General features: G+C 38.4%; 1 protein-coding gene across 1 annotated transcript in view; it reads right to left on the bottom strand.

Moving 5' to 3' along the window:
- Nucleotides 1–11,450, bottom strand: part of LOC136874636 (zinc finger protein 740-like) — an 80,653-nt gene extending 69,203 nt beyond the window's left edge. Inside the window, exons 1-2 of the mRNA XM_068227899.1 lie at nt 11,388–11,450; nt 925–1,049 (exon numbers count right to left, since the gene is read on the bottom strand). Of these exons, the coding sequence (XP_068084000.1) occupies nt 925–990 (66 nt within the window). The 5' untranslated portion in view covers nt 991–1,049; nt 11,388–11,450. The remainder of the gene's footprint in view (nt 1–924; nt 1,050–11,387) is intronic.
- Nucleotides 11,451–22,944: the final 11,494 nt, after the last annotated feature.

Genomic DNA, 22,944 nt, shown 5'->3' with positions numbered 1-22,944 from the left:
AAATGTAAATTATTTTCTGTCTACCTGTAAATTACCAATCTGTAAAGCAGGGATAGAGAGTGCTTCACCCTCTCGAACTCCCCTTCATTTTTGAAAAAAGAGGTGATTACGTTTTCATAACCGTTCTTCTCTTCTTTAATATAGTATGTTTTCTCACATGTGTTACCTCCCTAGATTGGGATTAGCCCCTGTATTATCGGCCTAGCGCCACATAGGTTTTTTGACACAAACGTTGTGTTGGAGTGCAAGTTATCGCCTCCATTCTATTTTGCACTATGGGCCAGTAACTTAACCTGATGTTTGTTTTCCTCATGTAAAGGCCCTGTAGGTTGGGTATCTAATACCCCTATTTCTTGGTGTGCCTTGAGGGCAGACTGAAATGAAGTTTGTTGTAGCCTTTGATAGGCTTGGAAAATTGAGAGTGGGTCTGCTCTTTTTCTTAACATTGTAATTAGGAGCAAGTGCTCCTCGTACTTAGGGGTTTTCTGCCCTTTAGCAATTGTGGTGGTGAGCTGAGAGCTCAGAAATTAATCTTGGGGCTCGAAGCCCAAATCTTGTAACGAATTGTAATTTCTTAACTTGTTTTCCTGCTACTTGGTACCTGTTACTCTCTTGTTGTTATTTGAAAAGAAAATATAACCTTTGTTAAAGTTTTAAATTAACTTTAATTTTGTAGTTGAGACCTATTCCAGCCCGCACCTTCTTTCACCTCTAACTACCACGGATAACTCCGTAACAATATCATTCCAGGATAATATTTTAAAATGTGATGAATCATTTAGAGAAACCCTGAATGTTGACAAACTAAAAGAACAGTACATTATATGATTTCACTTCCAGTGATAGCAAAAATTTCTTTAATACAGAGTTGGTGAGCATCAATTATATTCTAAGGACTATAAAATAATCAGGAATGATACTTACAAATGATGTACTTGGTGTTCCTTCCAGCCAGACTGTTTCCTTCTTGATGTATACTTTCTCATCCATTTCACACAGGAACTGTAGTATTTAAAAAGCTGGAGTAATTAATTACTTCCACTAACTTTCTACTGAAAGAAGAAACAGAAAATATATAATTATTGAAGTATTATTATAGTTGTCATTAATTTATGCAATGACAAAGCAAACCAGTCCGTAGCATTCTGAGACTGTCAATTTCTTTGCAAAAGTACACAATCTCTAGTCTTGCAAGAAATGCAGATCAGAGGAATATGGCCCTTATTATCACATATGCACTGAATGGGATTAAACTAAGGGTAGCTTGGTAAGGGAAACATTGAACTGACAATCCCGCTGCATTATCAGTGGCCCCACCAGGTCTTTATTGGTACAGATCTCCATGTCACACTATCCTGTGCTACCCTCCTGGTTTGTAGACTGGCTTGTCCAGATCTCCACAACACACTAATCTGTACTACCCTCCAGGTTTGTAGACTGGTTTGTCCAGATCTCCATGTCACACTGTCCTGTGCTACCCTCCAGGTTTGTAAACTGGTTTGTCCAGATCTCCATGTCACACTATCCTGTACTACCCTCCAGTTTTGTAGACTGGTTTGTCCAGATCTCCATGTCACACTATCCTGTACTACCCTCCAGTTTTGTAGACTGGTTTGTCCAGATCTCCATGTCACACTATCCTGTACTACCCTCCAGTTTTGTAGACTGGTTTGTCCAGATCTCCACAACACACTATTCTGTACTACCCTCCAGTTTTGTAGACTGGTTTGTCCAGATCTCCATGTCACACTATCCTGTGCTACCCTCCAGGTTTGTAAACTGGTTTGTCCAGATCTCCATGTCACACTATTCTGTACTTTCCTCCAGGTTTGTAGATGGGTTTGCCCAAGTGTCCATGACACACTATGCCGTACTAACATCAGGTGCAAAGATTGGTTTATACAGATCATCAAATCAGAGTAGACTGTGCTAAGCTCATCCATTTTCAGGTTGCTACATCAAAATTCTACTTTAATCTGCACCATTGCCCTACCAAATTCCTACCTCACACACTTCCCCTTCAAGTCACCTGGAATGAGTTCTGGATTCCTCAATATGCATCCCCTAAATTTCTTTTTGAGATCGACTTTTGTCAATCTTTTAAAGAATAGTTATCATAGCACTATAATTGAACAGTAAAACTAAGAAGGTAAAATAATTTTCAAATTAATTTTTTCACATGTAATTTTTCAACCTAGCATTATACTAGCAATTTAATGAAAATAAAAATTAATTTGCAAAAAATTCTAGCCATAATATCAATGCATCATAAAACAGTCACATTTTTTCTGAAAAACTTCTCCCACTTTTCAGCCAACATAGTTATTGCGGGTGATCACTTCAGCACCCGTCATCAGCAAACATGTACTGGAGACTCTACAAAATCCCGTGAGTTTTCGCAGTGTCTCAACAACTTGCATCCGCCAGAATGGGGTCCTACCGCCCCATGCGTCAGTTGTCATTGACACCAAAACACCAACACCTGCGTCTGAAGTGGTGGCTTACCCAGGAGGCATGGCCAGGGGACGACTGGCATTGCATCATTTTCAGTGATGAGTCCGCTTCTTTATAATGTCCAATGACCATCATGTGTGGGTTTGGCGGCGCGGAGGGCAAATCTTGCCCATATTGTGGAAAGATACACAGGCCTAATCCCTGGCATCATAGTGTGGGGAGCCATAGAATACGCATTCAGGTCACCTCTGATAGTGCTTCGGCAGACTTTAACGGCACAGCAATACGTCACGCTCTACCCCTTAAGGCAGAGCACCCTGGGGTAGAGTTCCAACACACAGAACATGTATCTATGGACTGCCTAGAGCATGTTGAGGCCCTCCCGTGGCCAGCAAGATCCCCGAACCTCTCCATAATTGAGCACGTGTGGGATGACATTGGAACCAACCTGCGGGATCTGAGGGACTGCTGCAACAGCTGTGGACAAACTTGCTTCAGGAGAGGATCCAAAGGCTGTTCGACACCATTCCGAACCACATAAGGGCATGTATTGCGGCCAGAGGAGAGGGGGGTGTGGGTGCCACACCCTACTGACCTAGCACAAACATTCCACCTGTAACTGCCAATGGCTGAGTCCCTTTCATCTCAAACTGTAATCAGTTCAATAACGGCACATGGTCTTACAGCATATGTAGTTTCATTCACTTTCAACCAATCCTTCTGGGTGCTTAACTTATTTTGTCAGGCAGTGTATGTCAGTTTATCAGGTTATGGATGCTTGTTACAGACATGGGCTATTTACTAATAAGTGTAACTTTGAGATGCTATTTCTTTTCTTTGTATGTTATCGCCAGTTACATAATTTAGAACATTGTTTTATGTTGATGGTTTGCCGAATAAAATAATCGGTTATGTAATTGTGGAACTGAATTCTTGTCTATCCAATTTATTTCATTTCCCAACGTATGGTACTGTGGATAGGATTTTATAAGTGATGTATTTTTATTATGAACACAGTAAGGAATTTATTACAGGACTGTTATAGACACCAATCTAGCCTTCATGTTGACTGAACTGGAGAAGAAGTCCCACGGTATTATCTGAAGATCATTCAGTTCAGCAAGCGCCGCAGGGAACGAAGTTTTAGTGGATGTAGGAGAAAATCTGGATCATGAGCAAATACGTACGTATACAGATGTGCTTCAATTACGCTTCCAAGAGTTTCAAGTACACAATTATTTATGACCAAATGCTACATGATGACACCTTGTCCAAGAAAGAGCTTGATTTGGAAATGGATAAAGTGGAAGAATATGTCATCAAGTATTTTAGGATAAAATGTAATGTCAGTAAGATAGATGATGATGAAGTTAGGTCTACGCGTTCAAATCAAATGTTTGGAACTTCATCACCCACAAATGCTTCCAGTTGCACTTACAGACTCCATCAGATGGAACTTAAGGCATTCAATGGGGAATTAAAGCACCAGTTATCATTTCAGTCACAGTTTAAGGAGACAGATAGTCACTCTAATATGGATCCCAGAGATAATTTGCAATATCTTTCCATGGCCACAGTTCATTACTCTGTTGCTAGCAAAGATATTGAGAATTACCCTGGAACAGCTGAGATGTACCTATATGTGATAAAGGCACTCAAAGACTGATTTCAAAGGGAAGACTTGGTAACTGAATTCTATATTAGGGAGCATTTGAAAATCATCTTGCAGAATACAATCTCTGCCAGAAAGATGTCTCTGTCTTTTCTGTATGATAAGTTGCAGTGCCACCTTAGAAATCTTCACATGATGGGTGTAACATTAGAAAAGTATGGCCCCATACTTCTGCCTTTAGTATCGTCATGTCTACCAGACGACCTTTTGAAGGTATGGGAAAGAAGTAGCACTCCCTCACGGAGAGCAGATAACCCTGAGTCGTCCTCAAAGGATGTCTTGGAAAATCTTTTTCATTTCTTCAGAGCAGAAGTTCTAGCAGAAGAGAAAGTGACTCTTGCTGTGTCTGGGTTTGGTTTCTCAGTTTCTTGAAATAATGTTGATGGGAAGAAAACAGCCTGTACGTACTAGAGAATATATCTCTACAGCTGCTGGGTTACAGCATCTTCTCTTCCTCCTACGCACGGCTCAGAGAATGTCTGTGGTTGAGAGATGTCACATTCTGGCTTGTTTTTGTTGTCTTAGACAAGAGTATCAGGCAAAGTGTATAGTTTGTGGCAAGTCTCATTGTGTCACTATTTGTGATACTCTACCTCAGGTGTTGGATAGTTCAAAGGAGGGAAAGACAAAAATTCAAAATAGTTCTCCAGGGTCTAAAAAACAACATGATGAAGCACTTGCAAGTGTGTCAAACAGCTGTAATGCGCAGATGCAGACACTTGTGGTCAATGTAAGAAGTTGCAGCAATGATCATCCTACTAGGGCACTGATAGACACTGCTTCTCAGCATTCATATGTTCTGTCCAGCACAGCAGCAGAAGTGGGATACCAACCAAATGCCGAATAAAATAACTGGTTGTGTGATTGTGAAATTGAACTTGTCTACTGAATTTATTTCATTTCCCAACACAGTTCATTCAAAATTTAAAAGAAGGAAAACACTACTCCATAGAATTTTGTCTTGCTACCAAAGTTATTTAATAATAACCATTACACACAAACAATTCTTGCAATTTTACTAATATGTACTCTAAAATGCCGGCCTGCAGTGTAGAGGTAGCGTGCCTGCCTCTTACGTGGAGACCCCGGTCTAGAAAGCCATGAATAACAGCTGAGAGGATTTCAATCAATCAATCAATCAATCAATCAATCAATCAATCAATCAATCAATCAATCAATCAATCAATCACTACTGATCTGCATTTAGGGCAGTCGCCCAGGTGGCAGATTTCCCATCTGTTGTATAACTAGCCTTTACTTAAATGATTGCAAAGATATTGGAAATTTATTGAACATCACTCTTGGTAAATTATTCCATTCCCTAACTCCCCTTTCTATAAATGAATATTTGCCCCAATCTATCCTCTTGAATTCCAACTTTATCTTCATATTGTGATATTTCCTACTTTTAAAGACATCACAAAACTTACTCATCTACTGATGTCAATCAATGCCATCTCTCCACTGACAGCTCGGAACATACCACTTAACTGGAATAATAACAGTAAGTTATTTATTAAATAGACCACCTAATCAATACAAAGTCTAGTCTTGGATAATTTACATAGATTAGTTAACTAATAGTGGTACATGTTTCGTCTTGTATGAAGGCATCATCAGCCATTGTCTTAACCTTAGATTGAAAATAAGCATCTAATTAACATGTAATAATGAAATGAATTTTAAAGATCTTGAAGAGATTTGAAGTAAAATAACATTAAAAATAACAATGATGGTTTTAAAATATACAATGTGATGAGTTACAATGGTGGAAGTATTAACAAAATTAACATTAAAAGGCTGCTATAATAAATACAATGGATAAAAACAACAGACTGTTATATAACAAGTAGTAAGATTGCTATAAAAATATTCAAAATAAAGGAGAATAAAAGTCGAAGGTTGGCTGAGAGATCCGAAGTTAATCATAATCTTGAAGATAAAAGACTTAAGTTAGAGGCATATGGTGAAGTTGTAGAACACATTGAAAATATGAAGTTGTAGAATAGAAGTTGAAGAACAGTTTTAAATTGGATCTCTATGGACCATCTCAAATTTGAAGCAATGCTCAAATGTTGCAAAAATGCGAGTTTGTTGATATTTTAGTTGAAAAGGCACTCCTAAAAGAATAGGGTAAAATGCAAAAATGACTGATATTAGTGTCGAATGCATAGTTTCTGGGGTAGCTGAGATGAAGAGTGACACTCTGGATCCCGTTTAAGTCAAAGTTCATTCCCAATTGGATGGAGGTTAGAAGGGGTAAAAAAAGAATGTCGAAAATGACCAAGATTATCGATGTATATGCGCATCTTGCAACACATCCCTCAACCAAGCATGGTACACATGACATATGACATATAGTGAAATACAGTGTAAAATAAAAGGAAATAACCAATATTAATGAGAATCCACAGTTTCCAGGGTCACTGAGATGAATACTGGCAATCCCCTTGTTGTTTAAGTCAAGTTCAGTCCCCATCAGCATGGGGGCTGAGAAGGGGTGAAAGAGAAAAGATCCAAAATCACCTAGATTACGGATGTATGTAGTTCCAGAATAGCTCTCAATTAATCATGACTTACTATCTGAAAAATTGATGTGGAGGGTAACACACACTAAGCACCACCAGGGGAGGGGAGTAATATAAGCATAATCAAAAGTGACTGACATAAAAGTCAAATTTAGTTTTCAAGTCGAACTATGATACTCTGGATGCCAGATACATCATATTTCAGCCACATTAGTATGGAGGTTAAGAAGGGGTGAAAATGTAAGAATAACTGAAATTATGGATGTATGTGGGTATGTTCTGGTATACCTTTCAACCAATTTTGGTTACTATGGAGGTGAGGAATTCCTACCCCCACTAGGGGAGGGAATGACATGTAAAAATTATGAAAAAAACCAACATTAATATCAAAAGTATTGTTTAGGTGTCACCAAGAAAAATTGTGATGGTCTAGATACCGTTTAAGCCCATGTTCAGCCTCCATTGGGACAGGGGCTGAGATGGGGTGAAAAGTAAATAGTCTACAATAACTGCGATTATTGCTGAATAGACAGCTTTTGGGGTCGCAAGGCTGATCGGTGACAGTCTTAATGACAGCTGGAACCATGGCACCATATCTATAGTGCATTGGGTAAATACATACATAATATTTTTCGAAAGCATCAAATATTTCCTGGTCAATTAAGACTTCTACAGGAACAAAGTTTTACTCAAAAAGTTCAATCATCAAGTTACTTGAAATCAAACACATAAATAACTCTAAAACTACATAATAGATGGTAAAATACCAATTATCGTCTCAATAAGGAATTCTACAAAAATTCACTTTGCAAATAATTAACAGACAATAAAATTCTTAAAGGCAAACATTCAAAAACTATCTGTGCAAAGCTGAATAATACAGCTAGTTATCCATAAAAATAATGAATTTTAATTCTGGCAATTACAATGTTCTCAGTGTAATGCGACACATAATGAAGAAAAAAGAAGATGTTTTATAGCACCCTATCAGGGACATATTACAGCAGAAAAATATAGTAAGATACTCACTGATGAATACCAGCACTTTCACAACCACAGATCAGGAACTAATGATTTTATACACCTCAACCATAATTTAATTGAAATTATTGAAAATATTAATATTCTGCAAGAGGAAATCTCCAAAATAACTTCTCAGAAAAGTAAATGAAATGTCGTATGGCTTTTAGTCCCGGGATATCCCAGGACGGGTTCGGCTCGCCAGGTGCAGGTCTTTCTATCTGACTCCCGTAGGCGACCTGCACGTCGTGATGAGGATGAAATGATGATGAAGACAACACATACACCCAGCCCCCGTGCCATTGGAATTAACCAATTAAGGTTAAAATCCCCGACCCGGCCGGGAATCGAACCCGGGACCCTCTGAACCGAAGGCCAGTACGCTGACCATTCAGCCAACGAGTCGGACTCAGAAAAGTAAACATAATAAAACAATCAATGACAACATGAACTGCCCCCCACTACAGGTCTTTCCCACCGCAGTGTTACCGTTACCAACCCTGCAACTACTGCTCCTTAACAGCTGCTGGTCAGTCACCTGCAATATGAATATAATACCATTACATGCTCTCCATTCTAAATGGACCAGAAGTAAAGTGAGTAACCACAGTAGTCTCAATACTCACTACAGTAAGATTTCTTTCTCTTTCTTCAATACTCCTCAAGAAATATTTGCCAGTTAAACTGGTGAACTGTATACCCATACAGTGGTCAAACAATACCGGAGAGTTTACGTTGCTAAGATAATAACAACAACAACAAACCCCATTCAGAATTAAACAAAACACCAATATTAAGTAGGAACAAACACCTTCTAAGAAGAGATTTTAATAAAATTAATTTTAAATGTCATCATATTACATCCTCATTTTAAAGTGAAATACCATTAGTATATACAAGAACTGCACATTCAAATGTAGAACAAGGGAAACAACAGTGAAATATATGCACAGTGTTTCAAAGATTTTACATGATTTTAGAGTGTATTCTTCTCATGTGTTTGCTATATATTTTGGAGTAAATAGTTTCTACAAGCTGAAGATGACTGCAATGAGGGATAAAATCATGTACCATTAATATAAATTAGGCTAATTGAAAAAATGTAATGTTTTAGGATAATACAATATCTTGTACTGAAAATATTGTACTGTTCTCTTCTCAATTATTGGCTTGAGTTTTTACTTCAATACAGACATTAAAAATGAAGTTCATGACATGCATCTTGCATATCTTGAAATGATAAATTCAAAAAAAATTAGTCTACCAGAAACATCTGGCTCTCCATGTCATACAACGTAGGCATTCGGGAAGCCTAAATAGTCCATGCACATGGAAGCTGACCTTCTAAAAGACGGTCAACCAACTGTCATGTCATCCAAAATAAAATGCCCAGAGTGAATAAAATGCATCAACTGGCTAAAACTGTTGTGGTGAAATGATAGCATACACAAAACCTACAAAATAACATTGTGATATCAGGAAATTGGACACAAACTTTGATGTTATTACAGAATACATTACCATAAAAATATAAGATTTCAAAATGAAAACATCATAACTGATACTTTTGTAGCCAACCATATGAAATATAAAACTCATCAATGTGCAATTATTTTTGGACATGTAATATGTTTTCAGAACCTGTATTTTATATGCTTACTAGCTCCATTGAATAATTGGAACCAATTTGAGTAAATGCTCACTTCTAAAGAACTTCTACAGTGCAAAACTGTCTACTAAAATAAAGACTGTAAATTTTGTCTTATTAACCAACAAAATATATATATATATATATATATATATTAATAAAGCAGCAGCTTCATGCTTTGTTACATATAGTACAAGTGATAATTATATCAATGTGCTAGATGACAACACTGTGGCTCCAGTAGAATGCTCCGTTAGTTCAAGGATTAAAGGGGAGTAACACAACAAACTGTGATATTGTTAACAGTAAGTGGGCTAAAGTCAAATACTGCAGTGAATGCAAAGACTATTGCATTTGAACATTCCAGCTTAATGAATAAGGGTGTCCTGTTTAAATAGGCCTAACACAGAAAGGTCAACAGCATATCAATGTAATGTTCAAAATATGCACTTTTTTATTTATTTATTGATTAGATTGTTCAGGTTCAGCACAATTTGTTGTCAAACCAAAAATGAACTTTTATATTCCATACTAAAATTTTCATTCCCTATTGTCCACTCTCAGGGGAAAATTACAATTTAACTAAGAACACATTTCATAACTACCAAAATATGAAAAAGACATTTCTAGGGCGTTCAACACCGTTCATAATATTTAAAATGGCACATGGTCAAAAATTAAAATAAAATTGCTTTCCCTGTACTTGGTAGGTCAAAAAATTGAATAAAATTGCTTTCTCTGCACTTGTAACTTGTAAATATTATGTCTAAAAGAAATGCCATTGACTGAAGGCATTTAAGTAAGTTTTATTCACTTCGTGTGTTTCATACCAAAAAAAAAAAAAAAAATCATCTGAGATAGAAACAGCGTTTAACAGTAGGTGTAAATTTAGATCTAGTGTTGACATGAGAATTATATTTTGAAAACATGTGCTGTAGAGTAGAGTTCTTTAGACCTCATCACTTGAAAAGTGCTGTTTCCAAGGCCTTTGATGAGTAGGCCTACTTAAAACTATATTGCTTCAAGGTGCTGTGTTACTGCCTAGTGTTTTTGTAAATAGTTGGTATATCAAAAGTTCTCACAATGGCTAACACTACTACAAAAACTTACTGTAAACCTCTCTTTAGAAAACTCTGCAATCATGGACAAAGAATATTCTATATTTCAGTATAAATTCTTACTTTTATAAAGAATAAGTGGTTTTTTTAAATTAGCTTAACATCACACCATCACATAAAGATCTTATAGAGAAGACGGGATAGAAAAGGTACAGCCCCAGCAGCTGCGTGGTGTGAAAATGGCAAAACATGGAGAAACACTTTCTGTGCTACCGACAATGGGGTTCGAACCCACTATCTCCCAAATGCAAGCTGACAGCTGCGCGACCCTAAGTGCACAGCCAACTCACTCGGTAAGAATAAGTATTACTAATTTAACCTACTGGAATGACATACATTCTTAAAAATACTAGGCCTACATGTACTGTATGTGCCAGTTAAATTTACCCAGGTATACACTGCTAAAAGTCTCATACCATCCATCATAGGAGTAACATCATTCAATTAAAATAAAGTATAAACTCCAAAATCTATTGTTAACTCAAATTAGGAAGTACCTTTGCAAATAGCTGATTAGTCCACGGAATTCTATCCACGAGTGCTTGAAAGCCGACTGGCTTGACGAGAGGTTCAGTTAATTGTAATAATATGTACTGAAGCACGTTGCAATGCACACGACAGTCTTGTAAAATGATTATTTCTTATGTGGCTCATATGTTAATGATAACTGTTATTGCAGAGTAATTTGTTCAAATGTTCTTGTTTTCCACTATGTTATGGGTGAAAACTATTGCATGCAATGGTCAAATGCTAAATATATCACTTACTTAATATGTAAACAAATATTGGCAGCTTCAGCTTCTTATTTCTTGAGTGACATTTACAAAGGATCCAATGTTGATTTCCAATATAATAATAGGTTTACAACTCTATTTCTAAAAAGGTACGATATTGAACTCCTTATTGAAATATAGAAGATTGAATAATGCAGCTGAAAAGATCTCTACCTTAATCATTAGTGGTTCAGAAACCACAATTGCTAAAAGAAGGGAGAAGAAATAACGTAAATAATGGAATAGAACTGCAAAAATGATGCGATATGTCCCAATAACCGCAATGCACGTCAGTACTGAATAACAAACCTGACACTTCGAAAGTGAACTCTGTAATACTGCAATTTAAATTTTCACGAAAAAGATATTTGGAATTGTAATATTTTTTTCTTTTTTCTGCAAAACGACGTATGTTCCTAACTTTAAGAGAAATAATTTTAACTTTCCATGAAAATAGGAGGAACAACAGATGCATCTCTATTCTCATTTTTTTCTTTCTTTTTTTTTTCTTTTTCAGCTAGACTCGAGTAAAAACCTAGGCACTGTACTTGTAAATCACGTTTCAACTGATTTGCAACATTATTGCACGTACGAATTTACTTTGCTTTTATCGCAAATTTGAAACTTCCAGACATTACCTTTGCTTGCTTGCTTGCTTGCCGATGCTTATGGGCTGTGTCTACGACATTTCACCCAGTCAATACTCGCTTACTCATGTAAACACACTAGTATAAATGAAAAATGTCAGTTCAATAATTGATGCTTGCGCTGGCAAGTAGAACAACACAGAACACTGCACTTCACTATATCACATAACAAACCCTGTTTGCTTAGAGTAGCCTGTTGTCATACGGAAAACTTCCAATCTTGCAAGCACACTGCGTCTAAAGCTTCACCCACACGAAAAATCCAAAATAGCACTCGCAAGTAATACACTAATGATATGAGTAATCACTCAAATGGAACCTTGAAAAGCATGAGTAATTCTCACCCTACATTACAGACAGAATTATAACACGATATTGGCTTCATCTAGAAACAAATTTAACACTCGAATAATCTCGACTGTAGGATTACAGAGCAAACAAGAAACACTGGTAGGAAAAACCTGCTTGAGTCGCTTGAGGTTATTCAGAAGTTTTTTACGGGGGTTAGCATATAAAGAACATTCAAAGAAAATGTGGTTGGAGTCGCCATTACGGATATCTGTACCACACAAACAGTTTATATCCTGCGTTAAATGGAAACGGGATCGATATTGTGGTGTAAGGGCATGATTAAACCGTAACCGAATGATGTTAATAATATGTCGTCTAGTATAAGATCCTCGTATAAACCAAGGTTTAACTAAAAGTGTTGGTTGTAAATGATAATAGAAGTTACCTTTGACTTGTGCGGTCTGTCGAAAGAAATTCTGCCAGTCTTGATGCCCCTCCTGTCGGATAACAACTACATAATCAGAAGCTGGAACAATATTGTTAGTATTCGGAACAGGAAGACGAGAAACTTGTTTTGAAAAACAATCTGCTTTTTCATTACCGTCGATACCCACATGACCTGGTACCCATACTAAAGTTATGGAAATACCGACGTTGTCCAGCATATAAAGGAAACTCTTGACATTGTAAATATACCAATTATAGGATAACTCATACGAAACCAAAGATTGTAATGCACTCAGCGAATCCGTATAGATTGTAGCTCGCGTATATCCCTGTCGCTGAACAAAAAGTAAAGCTTGCTGTATGGCGAATAGCTCCGCCGTAAAAATCGAACATTCACGAGGCAAACCATATTGTTCTTTAACCTTTAGAGAAGGTATATAATAAGCGGAACCAACTCCATTAATGTTCTTTGCCCCATCTGTAAAAATGTTTATGCTTCGTGGAATATGAGAAAATTTCACTCTTTTAACAGGACATATCTCGGTCTCCTGCAGACAAGGAACATTAGTAGAGCCATTACGCATAGGCCAAATTATTTGAGGCTTAAAATAAGAAACAGGATAGAGTAAGGTATAGGGTAGTAAAGTAACACTGTGTATTAAGGTACACTGTTTCGACTTCAATGTATTAAACGCATGAAACAGTACAGGCAATCTGCGTAAACCCTGGCGCCGAACGGAATAATACTCGGAGAGTAACTGTAACTTCTGAATTAAAGGATGACTTGTTAAAGAAAACTTTTTAAGTAAATATTTCGTCGCAAGTATTTTTCTACGTACTTGTAAGGGAGCTTCGCAGGCTTCAACTAAAAGGACATTGGTAGGTGTGGACTTTAAAGCTCCAATACAGGAGCGTATTTCTTTATATTGACAAGTGTTAAGAATATTCAAGTTAGTAGAAGATGCTACGTCAAAAATATGTGATCCGTAGTCCAATATCGTCCAAATAGTGGTTTTGTACAAAGATAGCACCACAACGGGATCTGCCCCCCATTGCCTACGGGTTACGGCCTGTATGACCTGAATATACCGTTCACTCTTCGAACGCAAATATAAAAAATGATGTTTCCATGTAAGTTTTTGATCGATAAATAACCCAAGATATTTATGGTGACTAACCACTGGTATTTCATACTGATCAAAAGCAAGTGGCGATCGGTCATAGGTTCGGTGATGTGTAAATATCATTGCTCGACATTTCGCTATGGAAAGATTTAACCCATGGGCCTCTAACCATGTTCTAGCTTCATGAAGCGTGAAACTAATATGTTGTCTACAGAGCTGTAAATCTTCATGTGTACAATAAAGCAAAAAATCATCAGCATACGCCTGTAGTCGAGCATGACGCAAAATGACCGTTTCAAAATCTTTCATAAAAAGAGCGAAAAGAATACCACTCAGAATATCGCCCTGTGGCAATCCATTACTTACCTGCTGGGGCTGGAGTGTACAAGGTGTCGATTTAAATCGGAGTGTTCGATAAGTCAGAAGTTGTCTGAGAATGCTAATAAATCCCTCAGGAATCTTAAGAGTTGCAAGTTTTTCCCATAATATGTTCAAAGGTACGGAATCATAAGCCCGTTGAATATCAAGAAAAACCGCTATGGTACTATGTTTTCTATGACGAGCTAATAGTAAATCGATAACAAAACTATTAAATGCATCAGATGTACTGCGTCTCTTAAAAAAGGCATATTGATATCGAGGCGTCAAGTTATAGTATTCTAATACCCATAGGATTCTTCGAAGTAAGATCTTTAGAAAGACTTTACGAATGCACGAACCGAGGACTACACCGCGATAATTACTTACCTCAGTGGGTAACTGCTTATTTTTAAGAATGGGAATTAGGAAAAATTCATTCCAACTAACCGGTGTACTGTGATTGCGAAAAATCTCATTATACCTATTTAGTAATGCCTTCTTTGGTCTAATAGGTAATAATTGGAGCATTTGATAGGATACATTATCTGGACCTGGGGAAGAATTTGAGCATGATTGGAGTACTGCCTCTAATTCCTGATAGTCGCAGGGTTGTAGCAATACGGAAAAACGTGCGTCTAGTGGGTCTTGGGAATGAACATACTGTGGCACTACAAAATCTGGCGTCTCTCTAACAAGAAAATCTGATAATACTTGACTTGGGATGGTCTTGGCAGGGGAGTGCTGCGTAACTCTTGTGATTGCCCTGATGGCATTCCACAAGTCTGCAATTGGAACCTGACGCGTGAAGGACGATATAAACTCCCTCCAAGCGACACGACGTTTTTGATGGAAAATTCGGCGGGTTTGTGCCATGTGTCGTTTGAGCCGGAAGTAATTTTCAGGTGTTGCGTGCTGCCTATATTGTCGAAACAGTACTTTACGAGTTTGAATCAGCAAATGACATTCGTCATCCCACCACTTAACATGTACAGGTTTCCTAGAAGATAAAGGGGGGACATTACCTTTGACTGATAAACGACGTGCTTCCAAGGTTGTAAAAAGGAAAGTATATATAGTACTTAAATAATGCAGCTCTTCGTCTTCTTAGTATTCTACCTCTTCTTGACGTTATGTTGGGGCATCGCCCTCTACTATGAACACGGCGTAGTTACCAGTTCAGGCGCTTGGAGCGCTGAGAAGCTGGCATTAGTCTGCTTGACGAGCCACGCTCAGTAATCATTGCTAAGAGTGCTGCTGTAATTTGAGCCTGTATTTACCATATTTGGTTATTTCTTTGGCCGTGAACCGTTTTAGTGTTTATATGTATATTATATTGTTTACTGCTGTGTGCCTTAATGTATGATGAAAAGCAGATCTGGAAGTGGGATTTCGTTTCATGAATTTCCTCTCAACGGGCTACGTCATAAATGGCTAAATGTTATTTCAAGAAACATTTCTCGCCGAATTTCAATTCAAGATCATCCTAACGATATGTTTGCCACGCCGAATAAATCTACACTTTCATGCTACGTAGGAGATATGAACTGCGTGACTGGAATAACACTCTTAATAAGGAGCGCATCTTAGCAGAAAGTCAGTGCCTAAGTGAAGCAGAGAGGTTGTGATTGTTGGTAGTCCATCGAACAGCAGACATTATATGACAAGAAATTCGGCATCTTCTTTCAACAGAAAGACGCTTCATTCCATGTTGAGCGAATAAAAACTACTGAAGATGACCGTCATCCAAAGGAAAGTATAAATCGAATTACCCTAGTCAATAACATTTTCTGTTTTATAATTTCTGCTGTGACTACAAAATAAAGGTTACAGCAGCATTTTTCTTCTTTAAGAGGCTTTTAGGTACAGAGCTACATAGTTTAACACTCAAAGCAATAAAGGAAATCGAAGCTTGCTGTTTTTTCGTATTGCGCATTGTGAGTGACAATCATAAGACTAATGTTAGCAGGATGAGAAGAATGTCTTCTTCAAAACACATTAAACCGAAGATCTGTCATCCTGTTGGTAGTGAAATGCCTCTTCTTGCTTTCGACAAATGGCACATTCTGAAAAGTAAGAAATTCTTTACTCAAAAAATCTATGTTTGATAGTTCCCAGGATATAAATGGTGATTTTATCAAGGAACTGTATCAGATGCAATCAAATGAAACTGCGAAATGGGTTCATTTTTCTTACATGAAAAAACATCGAGCCGTCTAAGTTTAAGAAATGAATGTGCTGTGCGCGAATGATATTTTCGCGACTGAAGTAATAACAGCCCTATGATATTTAAAAGACCATTCCTACACAGATATGCACGATTTTTTTAAATGCAGGTACCACTGTCAAATACAAGTTATCGATAAAAAAAGATTCGACGTACGTGTCAGTAGCACAAATGTAGCAACATTGCAGCCGGACAAGATGCTTGATTCTTATGACAAGACCAAGGTGTTCAACAGTGCTAATGGATTGATTTATAAAAGACATCAAAACAGCAGGCTGCATTACCCATCTGATTTGCCACTATGGATTTTGAAAGTTATTCACGATTTTGTATTGAAAGCACAACCATTTGTACATAAAAATCCTGTTGCATCTATGAGTGACCATTTAGTGTCTTTGTTGCGTGATTTTCCTCACTTAAGTTGTCCTGAAATCGGACATTCATAGTTGAGTGAAGTTACTTGCGAGTGTGGTATTCCTGTATTCTTAAATAACGTAGCCACATAAATAATAGAGATCTTTGAAAGATTTGAACGCAAAAACGCGAAACACCTAAACAGAAAAGTGTGTGAAATTATTTAAATTCTACAGTATTTACTACCGACAGTTACCATTATTTTGTACGGTTTTTCCGCTGCGGTGGGATACGTTCTTCACTGAATTTCTTTATTAAGGTGTAAGGTGTGATTCAAATATAATTATTGACTGATTGGCTTTATATTTGAACAGAAATATACAAAACACTTAACGTGTGCTGTAATGAACGATCGTGTTTTAATGCCAGCGAAACAGCGCTCGGTGGTAAAAATGGGAACTAGGCCCATATCGCTCATATAGCTGTATTGGGAAGGCGTATTAGCGCAGTCATAGCAGAGGGCGATGGATGGGTGGAGGGGATGTTGGGTTCTATGAATATCGCCCATTCTCTTGCCTGTGAGTTATTAAATGAATAGCGCCCAATGTGAAAAAGCAATTTTTGTACCTTCTATGTAAAATATGAAATATTTACAACAACCAATAGTGCCAAATAAAATAAAAACCGCACACACAGTTATAGTTCTTGAAGTTATTCACACGTAGCCTATGCAACTGAACACAATATTTACAGTGGAAATAAGAAGGATAGTATAGCGATACGTAAGGAACAGATTATCATTACAACTGAAAATTTGAATCATCAATAAACTTATTTAATATATCTATTAAGTAGGAGTGAGTGCTGATAGTAAACATACGACACTTGTAGGTAGCGGAATAGACATATTCACCGGACGAGTCATGAACTGACGACGAGGAGAACGAAATTCCGGACACTCAAACAAAATGTGGTTACTGTCTTCTGAGGAGTGTCCGCACACACATGAAGGGAGGTTGGAAAGATGGGAGCGGTACTTAAACTGCGATGTAAGCGCATGTTTGAAACGTAGACGGATTATATTCCTGATATGCCGACGAGTACCAGGGTCCATGAGGAATTGTAGGCTGGATTTGATTTCAAAAATTACCTTTCGTACGAGTAGAACGCTGCCATTCATCATGCCGCGAAAGATTGGCGCCGTCTTGGGTTACAGGGAGGAAGTGGTACCGTATAGTAAGTTGATTACAACAGAATCAGCTCGTTCATTGCCATGCATGACCGAGAATCCACACTACTGTTTTGTACCGGTACACTCCAGATTGTTCAAGTTGATACAACAAGTACCTTACGTTATACAGACACCAATTGTAGGAAGTCCTGTGAGAGGTTAAAGCTTGTAGTACACTTTTTGCGCCCGTGTATATAGTTACTCTCTTATAAGAATTGTGCTTGCTGTGAAAAGGAGCCCTTCTAATCTCGAATAATTCCGCAGGAAATATGGAGAAATTGTTTGGTAAATGGAACGTTTCAATGGTATTGAAATTGTAAATAAAGAACGCCCCTCCGACACCTTGCCCGGACTTGGATCCGTCAATATAAATGCTTACATCAGTATCAGAGAAAGAAATTTTTACTCTTTTTGACTCAGATGGGCGACAAGAAGTATGTTGTCCTGTTGGCAAAAAGTTCGCTACTTTTCAGTAGGCTATTATAAGGGAAGCAATACGTAAAATCTTAGCGCTCTTTGTCCTCGACATTTTATAAGTCTGATATAGGGGAGTATCGAAAGGTTAACACTCTTTTCATAAAATAATAGTTTCAAATGCATTTTGCACACACAATCATGTATTTTCATGGGATCTTATGGCAGTACTACATAACGGTAAACAATAAATGTAATTACTTGGCTCTGCTTGAGAGTAAGCTGCTCATATCATAAAAGCTGCATTCTTTCCATCTTGCCCGCTTGCAGGGGGCAAAATGGAAAGCTTAGGAGGGCAAAATGGAAAGTTTCAGAATACATATTTTTCCTAAAGTTAAAATTGATAAAATGCTTCTATTCTGAAATGTTCTATTTCTTGACACCAAACAAGCTTCTGTTTCTAAGTATTACGGCAAAAGTCGCAAATATAAAAGCTCTTCTTGCTGGTAGAGTCACTGCATTGTTCATGAGTCCACTGTGCACAGAAGTTGCACTGAACCCACTTTTCATTCTGCGCACTATCAGCATAGGATTCATTACAAATGAGGCATAAATCGCTTTCTTCAGCAACAGGATGATCTACAGGTGGCTTCGGAAGTACGATTGTATGTTCCTAGACACTCGTGCACATCTTTTCTTCCAGCCAAATGTTGAAGCATTAGACCTAAGGTCAGGCAGTAAACACCTCTTGGTGGACTTCTTCTGTTTCTGAACAAGCTGCGCCTTGAATGGAGAACTAGTCAGTATTTCGTCGCTTGTTTCCTACCTGCTTCTTAGCCTGGGGGAGAGGTAAAATTTCTTGTGGGGAGACAGTAAAAGCAGCTGTTAAAATTCCCTCCCTGGATGGAGAACTGGCAGGAGTTCGTTCGCCTCGCGGGAGGATGATGTTTATGGTACTCGTGTACAACTTGCAATTTTGGGATTAATGGTGACTGTGCCACAGCAAATTTCTTTAGAATGTACTTACAAGCAAGAGGTCTTCTTCGTATCCACAGTGGGTATTCGCCCGCTTCGACTAATAAAGCCTTCCTGCGATAAGTTTTTAGTGCTCCTATACAGACCCTTAACGCTTTATATTGAGTGGTATTTAAATGTTCAAGGTGCAGCACAATGATCCAGTGTTGAACGCACTATAGCACGGTAAAGCGACAATGCCGATAATGGATCTCTCCCGCAGCTCCTACGCGTAACTGTCCGAAGGATTATGATGTACCCGTTCGTTTTTTGCCGAATCGAAGTGATATGCTGTTTCGAAGTAATATTATGATCGAGTATTATACCAATATATGTACCACAGTACTACTTGAGCAAGCGGACAGTGTGGACGTGTGGTAAGGCGAGTGGAGTATCGTGCTGGCAGAGCAGGCGGACAAGAGACAACAGGGGAAGATTGGCGAAGGTATACTGGCAGCGATGGTGATAACTGTGCTATTAATCATAGGAGGAGTGGAGATGAATCCACGCCCTGACGTGAGCTGGGAAGGCTGGGATAGAATCAGAGGGCTGATAGGAGATGCCGTAAAAGAGATGCACTGGTAAAGGAATTGAGTAATGAACAAGCCAAGGGTTTTGAAGATATGAAGATTTGATTGAAGGATCAGTGGGGAGTTACGGAAAAAAGAATAGGGGAGAATGAGAGAGCAACGGGAGTGCTAAAAGAGCAGGTAAAAATCTGGAGAAGGAAGTTGCGTCCCTGAAGAATGAGCTCGGACTTGTTAATCAAGAAAAGACGAAGAAATGTATATATATCTATGGATTACAGGAAGAGAGAAATGAGGAAAAAGTGAAGCTTATATATAAGGTGGTAGACCTCGTCCAAAATAAGCTAAAAATTAACTTCACTGAAATAGATATGGACGATGTAGAAAGAGTGGGAAAAGTGAAAGGCAGGAGACCAGTAAACTGAAGCTGATATCAACCATAATGCCGTATATAGTGATAAAAACGGTAGGAATTTACAAGGTGAAAAGATCTGGATACACAGAGACTTGGGAAAAGAAGGGGTCGAGAATAGGAAAATCTTACGAAAGCATTTAGGCCGAGCTAGACATCAAGGCCTTAAAGCATTTATTAAGGACCATAGGCTGGTGGTAACGAACGATAACTGGTGGCGTGTTTGGTCCGTAGAAAACTGAAAGGTATGGAGGAAGAGATGAAACGGGAAGAGGAGCGATCGAAGCGGCCCAAAGACAGACAGGAGGACTCAAAAGAGGAGGGAGGAAACGTGGCAACGATGGTTGAAGCGACGAGACAAGTAAACAGTGCAGTGCAAGGTAATGTGAGTGGAAGGTCAATTGTGCTGGTTCAAGAAGTGTTATCGGATAGTGTTCCGAAAGGAAAAGAGGATTCATTGATTACCGAACTGGGGGGTGACAAGAAAGAGAGATACCTTATGACCAAGGGGAGGAGCAGGAGCTTGAAAGATCTGTGGGGGAAAAGGAATAAGGGTTTAGAAGACAAAGGGAAGAAGGATGACTATAAAGTGTCCAAGAATGACGGAAGGGAGGTAGAAGCTGAGAATGAGAGGGTGGCAAGGAGTAAGAATAAGGACGGTGGTTCGGAGGGTACGGAAGAAAGCCGTAACTAGACTGGAAGATAGGCTTTGTTAACACTGAAGGTGTATTGAGTAAAATAGGCAATATAAAAGTGAAAAATTTAATAGAAAGCTTTGATATTGTGGCGCTCTTAGAAACACGACTAGAAATAGGCAGGGAGATAACTTGGGGAGGATTTACGGTGAGGCACAAGTCAAGGAAGAGATTGAGCAAAATGGGACGTGTGCCAGGAGGAATAGTCGTGCTAGTTAAAGAAGAATTGAACGAACGTATAGAGTATATTGAGAGTGGCATTGAAGGTGTGATATGGATAAGATTTAAGATGGGGAGAGAGGCAGGGAGAGAGAAACATGTATATTTGGCTTTTGCCTACTGTCACCCCAAGGAATCTCCATATGCAAATGATAACTTAATTGAGGAACATTGAGGAATTGTTATTAGAGGGAGGTACTAGGAGGACGAAATATTGCTACTTGGAGACTGGAATGCCAGAATAGGCGAGCGAAGCCCGAGGTATAGTAAGGAAGCAGGGTTGATAATAGGATCAGGAAGAAGTAGTAACGATAAGGCAATTAATAACTACGGTAGAAAACTTTAAGAATTGTGGGAATTTCTGCATTTTGAAAGGGTATTGCGAGGGGAACAGAGAAGGAAAAATGACATATTACTGAACAAGAGGGGAGCATTATAGATTTAGTAATGAGTTCAGAAGACTTCCTGGATAGCATCAAAAGCATAATGGTGGAAGATTGGAACGAATCGAACCACGCCCCGGTATGGGTGAGTTTGGTAAAAAGAGAGGAAGATAGGAATAATACGTTAGAGGGAGCGAGTGGTTACATTACATATATATGGAGAGAGAATTCAAAAGGAGAGCTGGATGCATTTATGGATAAGGAGATTCAGTTAATTAGAATTGGCTGGGAAAGGGCGTTGATGGAAAACAACATGAACAGAGCGCTCGAGCTGTTGGAATACCCTGTAAGGAGAATGACACGCGTAGTTGACCATAACAGGGGATGGCTGATATGATAGGAAATGTGAGGTTTGTAGAAGAGCAGCGCTAGGAGCACTAAAAGAGTACAGAGCAAAAGGAAGGAATAAAGACCGTGGAGCATTTTGTAGATTGAGGAAAGAGTATAAAAGGAAAATTGCGAAGAAGGAGAAGAAAAAGGAGTGGTTGAAGGAGCAATCAGAGTTGATAAATAAGGAATGCAGTGTGAATCCGACTGGAAAAAATTTGGAAGAGAATAAATATGATCAATAAAGGAGGGAGGGGTCCGAAGGAAATGAATATTGACTATGCAAAATGGGTGACATATTTTAGCGAGCTATTAGGAGGAAGGGACGATTGGGAGTATAAGGAAAGAAAGCAGGTCGTGTGGTCCCACGTGGAAGTAAGCATCCACGAACTAGATTGGGATATCACGATAGAAGAAGTTAAGGGGGTGATTGCGAATATGAAGATAAAATCAGTGATATTAGTAATGTATGCTACGGTCAGATGGTAGAAGGAATTGTAAATCTATTCAATAGGATTTTCAACGGAGCAATGGTACCGAAGGAATGGGAGCATGGGATAATATGCCCAATATACAGAAAGAAAGGAATTAGAAATTTATCCAATAACTACAGAGGTATAACCCTGTTAGACTCATTGAGCAAAGTTTACACAGGTGTCTTAGCCAATAGACTAAGAGATTGGGCCGAAAACAACGGCATAACCACTAAATACCAGGGAGATCTCAGGAGGGGGAAGCAAACGATAGATAATATCGTGATTTTGAAAATGCTAGCGGAGAAATACACTGTACGGGAAAAGGAAAGCTTATTTCTAGCTGCAGTAGATTTTGAGAAAGCGTTTGACACGGTGAGCAAAAAGGCGTTAACAGAAAAACTAGGGAGGCTGGGAATCTCTAGGAAAATTATACGTGCGATAGAAGCGCTGTATCAAAGAGTATATAGTAGTGTCAAACTAGAGAACAATTTAAAAAGCAAACCGATAGAATGCAGGGCAGGGCCTC

This window comes from Anabrus simplex, chromosome 5 (genome assembly GCF_040414725.1).
Source record: "Anabrus simplex isolate iqAnaSimp1 chromosome 5, ASM4041472v1, whole genome shotgun sequence".
Classification (NCBI taxonomy): Eukaryota; Metazoa; Arthropoda; class Insecta; order Orthoptera; family Tettigoniidae; genus Anabrus; species Anabrus simplex.
The sequence above is the reverse complement of the archived record's forward strand: the minus strand, read 5'-3'. Positions and strand labels throughout refer to the sequence as shown.